General features: G+C 46.8%; 1 protein-coding gene, 1 long non-coding RNA gene and 1 pseudogene across 2 annotated transcripts; 1 reads left to right on the top strand and 2 right to left on the bottom strand.

The window, feature by feature from the left end:
* Positions 1-8377: 8377 nt before the first annotated feature.
* On the top strand, positions 8378-10511 carry LOC137205676 (uncharacterized). The gene is made up of 3 exons (XR_010934250.1): positions 8378-8469; positions 9082-9176; positions 10056-10511. It is a non-coding gene; the product is annotated as an uncharacterized lncRNA (long non-coding RNA).
* A 1596-nt stretch (positions 10512-12107) lies between these two features.
* On the bottom strand, positions 12108-13590 carry LOC137205246 (large ribosomal subunit protein eL6-like; annotated as a pseudogene).
* Positions 12932-13481, bottom strand: LOC137205247 (ubiquitin-ribosomal protein eS31 fusion protein-like). The gene has a single exon (XM_067703159.1). The coding sequence runs from the start codon at positions 13440-13442 to the stop codon at positions 12975-12977; it is 468 nt and encodes a 155-aa protein (XP_067559260.1). The 5' UTR covers positions 13443-13481; the 3' UTR covers positions 12932-12974.
* Positions 13591-14851: the final 1261 nt, after the last annotated feature.

Below are 14851 nucleotides of genomic sequence, written 5' to 3'. Positions count from 1 at the left end.
ACATACCTCAGCCTGGCACTCAGGACCGTCTGCAAAGTGGACCAGTTCCTGCTCCAGCTGTTTCTCCCATTATTCCTTTGCACCCGCTTTTGCCCTACATTCTTAGTGTCCTGGATGTGCTCACACTTTCCCTCCCCCGCACCTATGCTGATGCACTTCCTCTGCCCTGGAAGGGCCTCCTTCCCCATCTCCACCTGGCAAATGCCCAGCTACCTCTCAAGGCCCACTTCAAATGTGACCTCTTCCTAAGGCCTTTCATATTCCACCCCAACCTGATCTGGCCTCTTTCTCCTCTCTTGGCAATTATTTTCAGCTCCATTACCTTCATGCTTTATTTTTGGAATGCCAATTCCTTCTATTCAACTCTAAGCTCTGCAAGGGAGAAATCTGTCTCTTATCCACTCAGTACCTAGCAACCTGTGGACATGCAGTAGGTGTTCAATAAATGCATAGGAGGTAATATGGCTAAGTGTGTTTGCCGTACTTCACTATGAGGCACAGGTCCACAGAACCGTGAACTCTGAGGGACACAGAATACGGGCGCTCTTTCCAGGAGGAGATGGAAATAACAGCTACACTGAGCTCCCGTTAAGTGCCCTCTGGCCCCGACCCCATCCCCATCTGGCTCCCGGCCTCCTCAATCCTCAAGGACACAGTTTAAAAATATCTCCCCTCCTTGCCTCCCTCCTCTCTGCTATGCCTTTCTCCTTTCCCTTCCTTTCTCTCCCCTAAAACCCTCGGGCTCCTACCCACAGAACACTGGGGAGAAAACAGAAGAGCTGAGGGATTCCCCACCAGCTTCTGAGCCCTGAGATGAGGAAGTGATTATCAGAGGCCACTGTCTTGGTCAGTTCCTGTTTCTGGAGCAAAGATGCCAAAATCTGTTCCTTTTTCTGTGAAAAATGTACGAGTTTTCATTTCCAAAATTCCCAGAAGCAAGACTGTCACTGTGAGCCGTCTGTGTTTCTGTCTGCCTGCATCTGTATGGAAGGTCCGCCAAGGCCTCCTGGGCCTGCTCCTCGTGGGCCAGCGTCCAGGGGCAGTCTTGACAATGACACCTCACTCCCTGCCCCTCCCCATCGCCCCCCCCCCCCACCTTGACCTGGCCGAGGAGAGACAAGTGCATTAGGACAGGCCTGCCTCTGGCCTCCTAATGCTTCCTGGGGCCTTGCAGGAGAAGTCCCTCCCCAGGGTTGGTCTGCTGCTCAGAAGCCCCTAGAGAGGGTAGAAATTTAAACTGATAACCTGGTCTCAGATGTGGATTAATTTGGGAAACCCTGTCCCTGCCCTGCTCCCAGGCTTGAAACCATCGGGATGGCAGCTGGGGGGGGCGGGTGCAGACATAGCCACGCCATCCCCGCCCCCAGCCTTGGCCTGGGGCCCCACCTTCTGCGCCCCAGTCCCATCTGGAATGGGAGGAGAGCCCCACTTCATGTGGAATCAGACCCTCCTGAGCCCTCTGTGAAGAAAGGAAGAGGGCCAGCCAGGGAAGTATTGGAGGTGGAGCCGGGGAAGGGTGGGATATGCAAAAAGACACCAGAGCCTAAAGCCGGGGTAAGAGAGTTGAGTGTGGGCCTTGAGATTAAGATTAGGCTCAAGGTGTGAAGGTCAAAGTCGTCTTGGTGCCAGGCCCTCTGGGCTGTGCTTGCCTTGGGTTGGCAGGTGAGAGAGAGCAGGACAGGCCTAGGTAGCAGGTTCTTTGCCGAAGCAGGAAGCGAAGATGAACGCTTTCTAGCAGGATCTACATTTGGCCTGCTTTTCCTTTGGTCTCTGCTTCCGTTTGTACCGTGCCTACCCAATTCTCATGCATTCATTTAACAAACATTTAAATAGCCTAGAACATTTGCAGATATCAGTGGCCAGGGCTTTCCAAAAGCGTAGGCTGGGACTTGCAGAGTCCTCACTGCCCGGAGCTTCAGCGTCGCGCTCAGCTAGGCCCCTCGCACGCTGTGCGCTTTGTGCACCATCCCGGTTGCTGGGGCCTGAGGCCTGATCAGCAGGGGATTGAGTAGGGGTGCAGGACCCGCTCCCCAGATGGCCGGCCCAGACAATCTGAGCCCGAGACAGGTTAAGGGGGCAGGAGACTGGGCAGGGCCGGGGAGTCTCTGCGGGGGCCGACCTTGTGCCCTTTCGCAGTGAGTGGTGGCGGCCCTCCCAGGGAAGGGGTCCCCTTCCGTGCCCGGAGCTGGGAGCCGGGGCAGCCCTCGCCAGCGCCGCGCCCTCCCCGAGGCCCGAGGGAGGCGCCGCGGGAGGAATTCCAGCCATTTCCTCTGCGCCGCGCGGTATGTGGCCTGCTCGCTGCCCGACCGCAGCGCGGCCCGGAGGTGGGGGCCACCTGGGCTAAGGGATTCAGACACAAAAATTATTCCCAGGAAACTCGGACATCTGATGGCTCCAGGAGAGGGTGGCAAAGAGCAAGGCAGGTTTGGAGATAATGAGTGAAACAGATCTGAACCACCAGTTTCCAAATGTGTCTGTAAAAATAAGCTTTAACTAAATGCTAAATAAAGCCCTGGTTTAAAAAATGAAGTCACACTCCTCTTCCAATGTGGGCGCTTACTCTCGAGTTGCTGTGCTAAGGAAGCACTTGGTCAGCTCATCCTGCTTAGAATGTACTATTAATTCCCCATTTTACAGATGAGAAAACTGAGGTCAGAGAGGCTGATTAACTAGCAGAGAAGAGTTTCGAACTCAGGGATCTGACTCCAGTGGTCACCTGTAGAACCTCTGCTGTAGGCTAATCAGCTCTGATGGTCTCTCAGACCAGAGATTGGCATGACTCCACTTCAGCCTTCAGCTGTCTTTAACAGTGAGGAAGACATTGCTGTAACACCTGCCTGCCTCTAGTAGACCCAAGTGATTGCAGCCTCATTGAACTTGATGGCATTCCTGAGGGGGCCAGGCAACCTACCCTAAGACCCCAGTGTATAGAGGAACAAACTCTCCGTAAGAGGAGGACTCTGAATGGACTGGATGCAGTCACCAAGGTCAGCCCTTCCTGTGTGATTTCAGGACCACAGGGAGCCCCAAGTGGCCTCCTTACTAAAAATCAACCATAAAAGAACCATTGTGCTTAACACAGAACCAGATGTGTGCTTAAATTTACACAGGTCACTGCTATCTCACCTTGGGCCATGGGCCAAGGCGACCCAAAGATATATTTTGTCTGGCTTTCCTAGCATTTTTTAAAAGTTGAGTTAATTACCAAACGTTTAAAATTGGAAGATTGTGCAGAAATATCTGGATTTTTTTTAGCTTCTCCCCCCCAATCTTTAAGAGCTGGCCACACTGACATGTACTCTGTGGTCCACCCCAGTCCCAGCCATCCCATCCCGTTTTTTATTCCCACCCTCCTGCTTGGCGCATTGACATTTGAATTTGCTGACCCCCATCTTCCTCACTAAAATGCAATTATTCACTAAAGAGGTAACTGTTGAGTCTAACTGGTCACATTCCAGTTTGGCTATCTTTTCTGGAGAGCTGGTTAAGGTAGAATAGTTGAGGTAAGTTAAAGTGAGGGTAGGAGAGAAAGTGGGGTTCCCCCAAACAAAGCATCAGGCCATACCAGAACAGAGCAGATTTCTGAGTTCCCAGAAGACCACAAGATGAGAAATTGGTGTTCGAACAGCTGACATGGATGTCAGAACCTCACCTGTTTCCCAGGAGCTCATCCTTTCATTTAACTTAGCAAACACCACTCTTTTATTAGCATCCTGGGCTGCCTTTCCCAAACCTGCTTCTGGAAGTGCCTTGGGGAGTGTCCAGAAGCAAACCCTGGAGGTGATTAGAGGGCTGCCGACTCAGGCTATGAGCGAGCCCAAAGGAATGGGGCTGAGCTTTCAACCAGGACAGAGCTGAGCCCGGAGGAGGAGCTGAATGAAGACGAGGGGTTTGAGCAGCCAGGAACTGAAGCACGACCTCATTCACCAAGAGGGTGAGCAGCTGTGTTCTCTGAAACGTGGACCACATGAGGGAAAACCATCTTCCCCGAACTTGGAAGCTTTTCTGCCAAAGCAGTTTATCGTGCACGCAGAGAGGTGAAAAGGTTTTGTATGGAGACGTAAGAAGGGATGAGATGGGCTTTGACGGACTGTATGATAGTCCTCGGGGCAACCTCAGCCTTCCCCAAATGCTCATCTGGGAGAGTTTCAGACCTGTGAATATTTGAACTCAGACCTTTTTGGCAGTAGTCCATGGGACAAGTGTGTCAACAGAGCCCCAGATGTGTACTCTGGGGTGTGGAGGGCGTGAATGTGATAAAGTACTTTTAGGGCTTTTAGAGAAACAGGAAATACAGTTATCAGAGACAGGAAAATCTATTCAACTTCTTTCAAAACCAGTGAGTGGATAACATGGCCATCAGAATTGTCACAACTGCTAGGTGAAGCCTTTGGAAAAGAAGAAATTAGCAGCAAAGGGGTAGGAGAGGCCCCTTCGGGGAGTTGCCAGGCTGGGGCAGGGACACACTCTATTCAGAGAGCCTCCTCTCCCCTGCTGCGTCATCAGGAGCCCCTGAAATCCCAGCACTCAGTCTTGCCGCCATCATCTGTGCGTTGTGTCCTCGTTCCTGTTCATGTCAGTCCTAAAATCTCCCTGGCTCCCAGAGGCCCTGTCTTTCCCCTATTTTGTGGCCTCTCCCACCCTCCCCAAGTCCTGAAACTCTTCCTCCGTGACCTCTGGAGTTCATAATCCGTGATTAGCAAACTCTCCTTTATCCTCAACCTGTTGTCTGAGCATCCTCTTCACTTCTGTCCCTACGGGACACCCAGCTCTCCCCTGAGTTCACTGCTGCCCTCACAGCCTTCTCCAGCAGGGCCTGATTTTGTTCTCTCACAGCCCCCTTCCCTAGACCTGGAGGTGAGATAGGTGTCCTCCTTACTGGTCATCGCCACCTTTAGAAGTATTCCCTTGCACACCACGTTGAATTTCGTGTTATCAAATTATATCAATCACTGCTGTCTTCTCCTGACCCCCAGGCGTTATTTTGCAAATATTCTAGGTCTTGGTTCACTGTCACTCTCACCAACACTGTCTTAACTCTTGGCGATTCAGTACAGAGTAGATGACCCTTCCAATACCCCAGCCTCTCAGTCTCTTGAATTTCTCTCCTCCAGTGATTTTCCCTCCCCTCAACCCATAGTTGTGATTATACACAACTGCAGTCCCTCCATGATCTCAATTTCGGGCCTCCTCCTATCTTTCCAGCTCACCTCCTTGCTTGATCCCAGCTATCCTCTGACCCCACCAGAGCCTCCAATATGTTGATCCCACTATACCCTTCACTGTTACCCACCCCTTTGATGTTCTTAATCCCCTCCTGACCCAGTGTAAATTTCATGGCCATACCTAGCCAGAGAAATACACACAGCCCCGCTGCTTGACCTCATTTGAAGTTCATGCTGATGAAACTTAAGTGGGCCCTTAATGCTGCCCAACAGTCATACTATGTTTCCCTGATCCGTTCACTCACCTATGCTCCTGGGTGACAGTTTTGTACCTTCTTTTCTCTTCTCAAACCCTTAATATTCCCTTCCCATTCTCACTCTCAGCTGAATTCTAAAAGAAGCTAATTGGATTCTTTTTTCACTGGGAAAGTAGAAGCAACAAGAGGAGAAATCTGCAGATTCCCACCATCACATTTATCCCCTGTCCAGCAGTTGCGTCTTCACACTCTGCCTTTCCACCTACTATCAGAGGTGACCCATCCATCAAAAGCAAATTCCTCCACTTGCGCAGGCAGCCCAGTTCCTCTCACCTACTCGCGGATATTACTCAGCAATTCTTCCTACACCAAATTATTACTCTCTGCTGGATTCTTTCCATGAGCACACAAACATGCTATTATTTCCCACATCTTAAAAAAAAAAAAAAAGCCTTTTAATGACTGTACTTCCCTTGGCAGCCTCTCTCCCATTTGTTTGCTCCCCTTTAGAGCAAATTCCTCAGAAGAATCATCTGTACTTGCTATGTCCGGTTCCTCTCCTCCAGTCCTTTTTAAACCAACCCCAAATCAGGCCTCTATCCCTCAGTGCTCCACAGAAATTATTCTGGTCCAAGTTACCATGGCTTAATAAATCCAGTGGTCAGTTCTCGTCTTACTGATTAATAACATCTGATATAATCAACCACATCCTCCTCCTTGATACACATTCTTCCCTGGACTTCCAGAACACCTCACTCTCTTGGTTTTCCTCCTCTCTCACTGCTCCCACCTTCTTGGTCTCTTTTCCTGGCTCCGCCTCTTTTCCCTGACCTCTAAGTGTTGACGTGCGCAGGGCTCAGACCTCAGTCCTCTACTCTTCCTTATCTACCTCTTTTGATGATCTCATCTAGATATGTGGTTTTAAATACAATCTATGCACCCATGACCCACATTTATACCTCGTCCAGACCTCTGCCCTGAACTCTAGACTCATATATCCGACAGTCCGCCCCACATCTCCAAACTCAAGATGTCCAAAACTAGACTCTTGAGATGCTCCCCAAACTTGATCTACCTGCAGCCTTTCCTATCACAGTTGATGGCAACTCTATTCTTCCAGTGGTTCAGGCCCAAACATTGAGTTATCCTTGACTCTTGTCTTCCTCTTACATGCACGTCAGATCTGACAGGAATTAACTCTACCAACAGAATGCATCTGGAATCCACCCACTTCTCACCTCCTTTATGGCTGCTGTCCTAGTCAAAGCCACCGTCATCTCTCACCTGGATTACTGCTGTGTCCTCCTATCAAAAGTCTCCCTGCTTCTACCCTGGCCTTCAACACAGAAGCCAGAGTGATCTTTTTTTTTTTTTTTTGGGCGCACCTTGGGGCTTGTAGGATCTTAGTACCCCGACCAGGGATCAAACCCACACCCCCTGCAATGGAAGTGCGGAGTCCTAACCTCTGGACCTCCAGGGAATCCCCAAGAGTGATCCTTTTAAAACATACTTTAGACCACATCACTCTCTAATCAAAACTTCAAAAGCCCCCTCTGCCCCGTTTCTTTTAGGGTTACGCTTTAATAACTCCCCATTTCTCTCAGTGTAAAAATGGAAGTCTTTACAATGGCCAAAGAGTTCCTCCATTATCTGCCCACTCTTCCCACCACTCACCTCCCTGGGTCCCTCTTTGGATTATTTTCTTTTATTTATTTATTTATTTTTTAAATTTTGGCCGCGCCACGTGACTTGCGGGATCTTAGTTCCCTGACCAGGGATCGAACTCGGGCCCCCAGCAGTGGAAGCACAGAGTCCTAATCACTGCACCGCCAGGGAATTCCCTGTCTTCCTCTTTGGATACTCCCTTCCTCACTCATTCTGGGAGTCCAGCCTCCTTGATGTTATTCAAACACACTAGGCGTGTTCCCACAGTGAGGTCTCTGCTCTAGCTCTACCCTCTACCTGAACGCTCTTGCCCCAGAAATCTACTTGCCAACCTTCTCACTCCTTCAGTCTTTAGATTCTCACCTTTTCAATGAGACCCATTTGACCACCCTGTTTAATACTGAAACTTGCCCTTTCCCTACACCCTGACACTCTTGATCACCCTTAACCTGCACAACCTTGTCCGTTTTTGTCCCCATAGCATTTACTATCTCCTAACATACTATGTAATTTATATATTTATGTTTATTGCTTATTATCTATCTTCCCCTGACCCCACCCCCACAGGGATCTTTCTCTATGTTGTTCACAAATGTATCCTAAATGCCTAGAACAGTGCCTGACACATGGTAGGGAAACAATATGTATTTTTTGGGAATGAATGAAAATAATCCAGGCAGAGAGGGACTTACTCCCTCGCCCATCGGAAATGTCTGGGCCAAGAGCAAAAGGGAAAATGGAACCAGAAAGAACAGTTGGAGCTGACCATAAACACATGGTTTACGGGCAAAGTCAGGTCAAGTTGGAATGAACAAACTGTGTGCTCATAGTCACTAGATAGATAGATAGATAGATAGATAGATAGATAGATAGATAGATAGATGATAGAATCTCCCACGTGGTAGGTAATAAAGCGACTTTATTTACCACATATAGAATAAATAAAAGCCTGGGCCAATGACACCGACTTATCCGATTCTCGTCATTGTCAGTTGCTTTTTAGCTGTTCTCCCAGCCCTAAGTGATCCAGTTACAGTTGACCCTTGAACAGCGTGGAGTTTAAACTGCCTGGGTCCAATTATACACGGATTCTTTTCAACAAATGTACAGTCGGCGCTCCCTTTTCACGGGCTTTGCATTAGGGGATTCAACCAACCATGGACAGCAGATTAAATTTTGATCTGGGGTTTGTTGAATCCGAGAACGCGGAGGGTCAACTGTATTCAGTGGACTATGCCATGTTATACAAAGGACTTGAGCATCCACGGATTTTGGTATTTGCAGGGACCCCTGGAATCAGTGCCCCGTGGATACCGAGGGACAACGGTACAGTTTGTCAGAGGCACCACAGAGAGTAAAGGCAAAAGGACAGGGTCCTACAAGTAAGGACTTTGAAAAAGAAACTCCTCTCTCTTCACCTCTTCCCCTAAGTGCCTTCTCAGTAGAGGATAGTGCAGTACCAGATGTTTGGGGCAGTACCCAAGCCATTTCCTCAGAATTCTGCAATCATTGGATGCAGATGGTTAATAGTTCTGCTTGCCTGGCCCCCACATGTCCACTGCTAACAGAGGCCTTCTGGAGTCCATGCCTTCCTTTCCCATAGGGATTGCAGCTTCCAGGCTGACTGCCAATGTATTCCTTCTCGAAAGATGCCAGTGTTATGCGAGGAGCCTCTGCACTAAGGATAAACAAGTTAAATGAGGCTCCTGAGGCCCTCCAGACATTTTAGTTAGAGACCCTGGGGTATCAGCCTTGTGGCTGCACCAGGGGCTTGAGGCCACAGTAGGCTCTGGGGCAGGAGGCTTTACCTGTCCTGAGGAGGAATAGAATCTCAGAGCCTTTACAGAGTTGAGACTTCAGCTCACAACACGCCTAAATAACTGCAGGCCAAGCTTCCAGAGGGGTCTGGGCAGAAGATCCCCCTTGGCCAGACATGAAGACAAGACCCCAATTCCCAGGACAGACTCGAACCAAATTGCCTTCCTGCAAAACAGGGGCATCCTCAGCTATGCCTTTCATCATAAGGAACGTGTGTGCGTTGATGGAGCTCACCTAGTGCCAAGAGAGCGGCAAAAGGCATTGAAATAAGGTAAGCCTACGTCATTTCTCCACAGAAAACATTCATTCGTAAGGAAGGCATTCATCTTTGACACGAATAGGGATGCCCTATGAGGTTCAGAGTGAGCACAAAACACAGCAGAAGAAGCCGCACTCCTGTATAAAAATATAATTTAGGGAATTCCCTGGCGGTCCAGTGGTTAAGACTCGGCAGTGTCACTGCAGTGGGCCCGGGTTTGACCCCTGGTCAGGGAATTAAGATCCCACAAGCCACGTGACGCAGCCAAAAGAAAAAAAACAAAAAATATATATATATATGTGTGTGTGTATATATATATATGTATTATATATAATACATATGTATATATATAATCATGTATTATATATATGCATTATATATATATTTTAAATCAGTTAAAATATTTACCCAGTCCCATGAGAAAAAGGTCAAAGGGCTTAAGTATATTCTCAACACTCAATCTAACTTCTCTTTCTTCCGCTCAGTTGCCCCTTTTTTGTTCCTCTTCACTCTTCCAAAACTCAGCTCACAATCCTCCCCCACCCTGTGTACCTCCATCACACACACACACACACACACACACACACACACACAGAGGCCCTTGATGCCCTTCCTCTCGCCCTGCCTCCCTGGACCTTTCCTTTTCTGTATTTCCGATGTAACAATTCCTGGAGGCTCAGGCTCCTTCCAAGCCTTAGTCCTTCCTGGTTCTTACTCTGATCAGCACAGTAGCAGACCAGCTGAGCTAGAATCTTTCTTAGGCAGTTGTCAGGTAAAGCTATACATATTCATGGGGAGATATTGTGTAATCCTATGCCTTTCCTCCACATCTCTTTAAAGGATGTCATTTTAATACCCACATCCATCATCATTTTCTTCTTAGGAGAAAAGAGAGCAAGAGAGGAAAGACAGAGTAAGAGAAGTCAGAACATGTCTGGGGAAGGAAAGACATCTTTTGATCTGCTCCTTATACATAGCTCAGATGCCTACACTGGACAGTGCCCAGATTATCAGTGGATTCTGAGACATTCCTATGTTAGCCTGATTAAAAAAGAAAGCTGAACACAACCAACAAGAGGTTAAGGCACAAAGTCAAAATGGAGAGGATTCTGTAGGCCTCTGAACTTGAAGCATTCAGTGTGCAGGCAGGAGCTGGGAGAAGAGAGAAAACAGAGAATTGTGTTTTTGATTATTTTTTTTCTGATTACAAAAGTAACATATGTTCAATGTAGAAAACCAGGAAAATACAGAAAAGTACAAGAAAGGATTGAAAAAAAAAAAGAAGCAACACTTGTGATCCCACCACCCAGATATAATCAATGTTAACATGTTTGTTTACCTTTCCAATGTTGTTTCCACGCATATTCTTTTTTTAATCAAATTATAAACATAGTATATATGCTCTTTTAGAAATTTTTTCTCACTTAACCGTGTATCCTAATTTTTTCCCAAGTCATTAAATACTCTTCTACAATATGATTTGTTAAAGCTATTTATGATTTTGTGCTATAGGTATGCTATCATAGATTTATCAACCAATTTTATGTGGCAGAGTATTTAGGCTTTTTCCAAGCATGAGATCTTAACTGTGGCAGGGTTGTCTGCACCACCCTTGTTTTCAACTAACAAGCTAACTTTGTTAGGTAAGCAAGGTAACCTTCTTCCCTTACAAGCAGATAAGGATCCCTTCAAAGGCCTATACCCAAGAGAACCCTGCCTTGACAGAAGTAACTCCTCACAAGCATTCAGCTGTCCTTGTGTTCTTCAGGGAAAGCCTGGCATTAGGCCTTGAGCAACCTTAGGTCTACTGGCCAGGCCATTCTTGAGCAGACAGAGAGAAAATATTTGTCATTCTAAGTCATGGAGTTGGCCCAATTTATTCAATACATCATTCTCAAAAATATTTTTTTGTGCTAGACCTGAGCTGGATATTATAGAAGAAAAGATATGGTTTCTGTGTTTCATAAACTTTTACTCTTCATGGGTTGACAAACATATAGGTGTGAAAGAGTTAGGTAGAAACAGATTATGTGTGAATGACTAAATGCTAATCTGTGGTTCAAATCGCAAGGGCTTTAGGAGGTGAGAAAAGTATAAGCACAAGGTAGAATTGAGTGGTTTGAGAAGACTTCATGGAACAGGTGGAGCTTGGAGGCAGGGTAGGCAAGGAATATTCCATGTGGAGGGGACACAGAGGCCAGGAAGCACAGGAAGCAAGAAGGAGGTTCCTGTGGCTGCAGCTTTGGGAGAGATGGTCAGTCAGACCAGATAAGTCATATATGGGGTAGAGGGCCAAAAAGAAGTTTGACCCTAATTCTGTAGATGTTTCCCCTTGTCCTGGAGGTGTCACACCAAGAAAGGAAGTGTCAAGTCAAGTTCAGGATGAGTTGTTTTTGTTTTTTGGTGTGTGTAGGGCCAGGGGCGGTGGAGGATGGTTTATAAACAGAACTTCTCAAATCCTTTAATATTGCTCATTTATGTGGCAAGGTCAAGAGAGGGGGAAATTGGACTTCCTAAGAGTCTTTGACCACAGAACTCTTTTTATCATGGACCATTTCCTTTGGTGTTCCATGAGACACAATTAGGAGCTAGTGAGCCACCGAAGATGTTAGAGCTGGAAAGTAATGCTTGAGGGAAAACAAAGTTTTGGAAGATTAATCTCATGGTAGAATGTAAGGTGAGCAAGAGGGAAGAGAGCCTGGATTCAGGCCATACAGTTAGATGATTGAATAAAGCCTCCAGATAAGTGGGCAGGGTTGAAGCACACTGAAGCAGAGAATGGAGAACAAAGCATTGATTGAACACAGAGTCTGCTGTTGGGCTCTGGGGAAGGTACAAAAGTGTCAGAGTTCCTGGGTCTTGCAGGAGCTCGAATAAGCATTAATTAGGATTTTGATTGCAAGGGACAGAAATCAACTTGAAGCAGCTTAAGCAAAAAGAGTGTTTTTTGTTTTTTGTTTTTTTAATGGACCGAATTATTTAATTAGGTTCTTTGTAAGAAGTTTAGAACACGACTTTGTGAGGATAAATTCCGTTTGTAAGAGCGAACACAGAGCGGAGGTAGCCCTGGAGTTGAGGAACGGCTTTGATTCTTCGCAGAATTTGTGAGTCCACAGCTTTCTGATCAACCTTCCGCTGCTCTGTAACCTCGTATTTCTCTCTCTCTGTGTCGAAGATCTCACCTTCCTGGGCTTACGCAGTTTCTTCTTCTTGAAGTAAGCATCAGTGAGATGTTCTGGGATTTTCACACCACTGATATCAATTTTGGTGGAAGCAGCAAAGACAAATTTCTGGTGTGTTCTCCGCAGAGGAACTCGATTGAGGGACAGAGACCCAGTCACAAGTAGCACGCCACTGCTCAGCTGCTTCAGGAAAATGACCCTCTTGCCTCTGTGGCGCCCAGTGAGGATAAGCAGAATGGTCGCAGGAGTGATGCTAGCGCGCAGTTTTCTCACATGCTCACTGAGGGGTTTTTTGCCGTGACTCAACTGCTTTCGAGGCACGTCTTCAGTAGGATGATACCTAGGCATTTTGCGAAGTTTAACCACCCGGGTACCGCCATTCTTGTCACCACCAACTGGTTTTGTGACAGGAGCAAGAACCTTCACCTTCTTTTTCTTTTCAACCTTGGATTTAGCAGCTGAATACTTCCTCTTGTACAAGGCCTTTCTGGAATACATAGCCGATCGGGAATATCTGCCTGTTCCTCTGACCAGGACAGGGTTTCGGCGGCGGTGGGGCTTCCCCTTCTTAACTTGCTTCACCTGTTGTTTTTTTTTCAGTTCATGTCTTTTATTAACCAATATACAATCACTTGTCTTCTGGTTTGTTGAAACAATAGGTCAGACAACATTTGCCACCATAATGTCTGTCAAAGTGGCTGGCCATAAAAACTCCAGCACCACGTTCATCTGAAGGGCACTCCCGACGAAGGCGACTGATTTTGCCATTCTCCTCCACCTTATAGTATTTCAGGACAGCCAGCTTAACCTTCTTTCTCTTACGCTTGTTCTTCTTGGGAGTGGTGTAAGACTTCTTCCTTTTCTTAGCGCCACCACAAAGTCTCAACACAAGATGAAGGATGGACTCCTTTTCAGTGTTGTGTTCAGACAAAGTACGTCCATCTTCCAGTTGCTTGCCAGCAAAACTCAGTCTTTGCTGGGCAGGAGGAATTCCTTCCTCATCCTGGATCTTGGCCTTTACGTTTTCTATCGTATCCGAGGGTTCGACCTCGAGAGTGACGGTCTTCCCCGTCAGGGTCTTCACGAAAATCTGCATATTGGCGGCTCGTGCCACCGCAGATGGAGGATCCGAAAAGAAGTGCTTCACCTTTTTAACCTTGCCACCAGCATCAGCCTTCTTGGCTTCAGGTTTTTTCTCCTTAGTATCTGGCTTCTCAGCCTTTTCACCCGCCATCTTGCGAGATGGGAAAAAGCAAAAAAAAAAAAAGAGTGTTTTTAAGGAAATAGGGATACTTCATGAAGAACTGAAGCCATGTACTGGGAAGTTGGCAAAAAGTCCTGTGTCTATCTGGTCTCAGCTACTGTGTGTGTTTGCCTCATCTTCTTCATAGTCTCTCTCTCTCCTCTCCTGTCCTCTAACATCCCCTCACCTTCCTTTCCCCGCTCCCCTCTCCCTGTTCTCCTTTGTGGAGGAAAATGGCTTCCCTACAGTTCCTGAGTTTGCATGTTGCACTAAGTTTGCATGACACAGTTCCGGCTATATCAGAAGCTACCTCTCCATGTCTTCTTCCCAGTTTCAGATTTCCAGTAGAAAGAGTCTTCTTGACCCAGCATAGGACTCATTCTGTTCTGACTAGGGGGACAGGTTTTAAAATAGAAACATGGTTGCAGAAGACTTACCCTGTGAATTAGTGTGAGGACCACTGCCAGGAAAAAGTGTCTGCTATAGAGTGATGTGATGACCTTTAACTGAAAGCATGCTTCTGGAAGAGTTGAGCGGGAGAACACTATTGGTTTTTATTGTTTTAATTTTTTTTGAATTTTATTTTATTTTATTTTATATAGAGCAGGTTCTTATTAGTTACCTACTTTATACTTATCAGTGTATACATGTCAATCCCAATCTCCCACTTCATCCCACCACCGCCACCCCACCCTGCCACTTTCTCCCCTTGGTGTCCGTACGTTTGTTCTCTCCATCTGAGGAGCACACTATTGTTGAATGAGTAGATGACTATGAAGCTTTAAGGCAGCTTCATTAGAATCCATATTCTTGTCCCTTTCCCAAACTGCTTTAGTTCCCAAGTTCTGTAAAAATCTACAGATGAAGGAAGCAGGATACACTGTGGTTAAGAGCATATGTCTGGGGTTTAAGTTGTCTGTGTTTTGGATCCTGGCCTTGAGGACTTCAGCAAGTTATGGAACCTGCCTGAGCCTCAGGTTTCTCATCTATAAAATGGGTATCACCAGGATTAACTAAGATAATATGTGTAAAGTGCTTAGCACAATGCACCTAATAATGTTAGCAACTTAATTTTTAAACAAAAATTAACTGATGGGGCTGAAGTTGACATTAGCAGATCCAAATATCTTTCATAAACTGGACAAAAGAAAGATGCACTGGGAGGCGGGCAAGTGGTCAGCTTGGTTCTCCAGACATCCCCACGAACGTGGCCTCTAGAATAGGGGGTTTGGGTAGAAAAATAAGCCACAAAGATCTTGAGG

The sequence above is a fragment of the Pseudorca crassidens genome, chromosome 14, assembly GCF_039906515.1.
Source record: "Pseudorca crassidens isolate mPseCra1 chromosome 14, mPseCra1.hap1, whole genome shotgun sequence".
Lineage (NCBI taxonomy): Eukaryota > Metazoa > Chordata > Mammalia > Artiodactyla > Delphinidae > Pseudorca > Pseudorca crassidens.
The sequence above is the reverse complement of the archived record's forward strand: the minus strand, read 5'-3'. Positions and strand labels throughout refer to the sequence as shown.

Excerpts from the sequence above, each read along its gene's own strand:
- LOC137205247 (XM_067703159.1), bottom strand. The coding sequence starts at position 13,442 with ATGCAGATTTTCGTGAAGACCCTGACGGGGAAGACCGTCACTCTCGAG.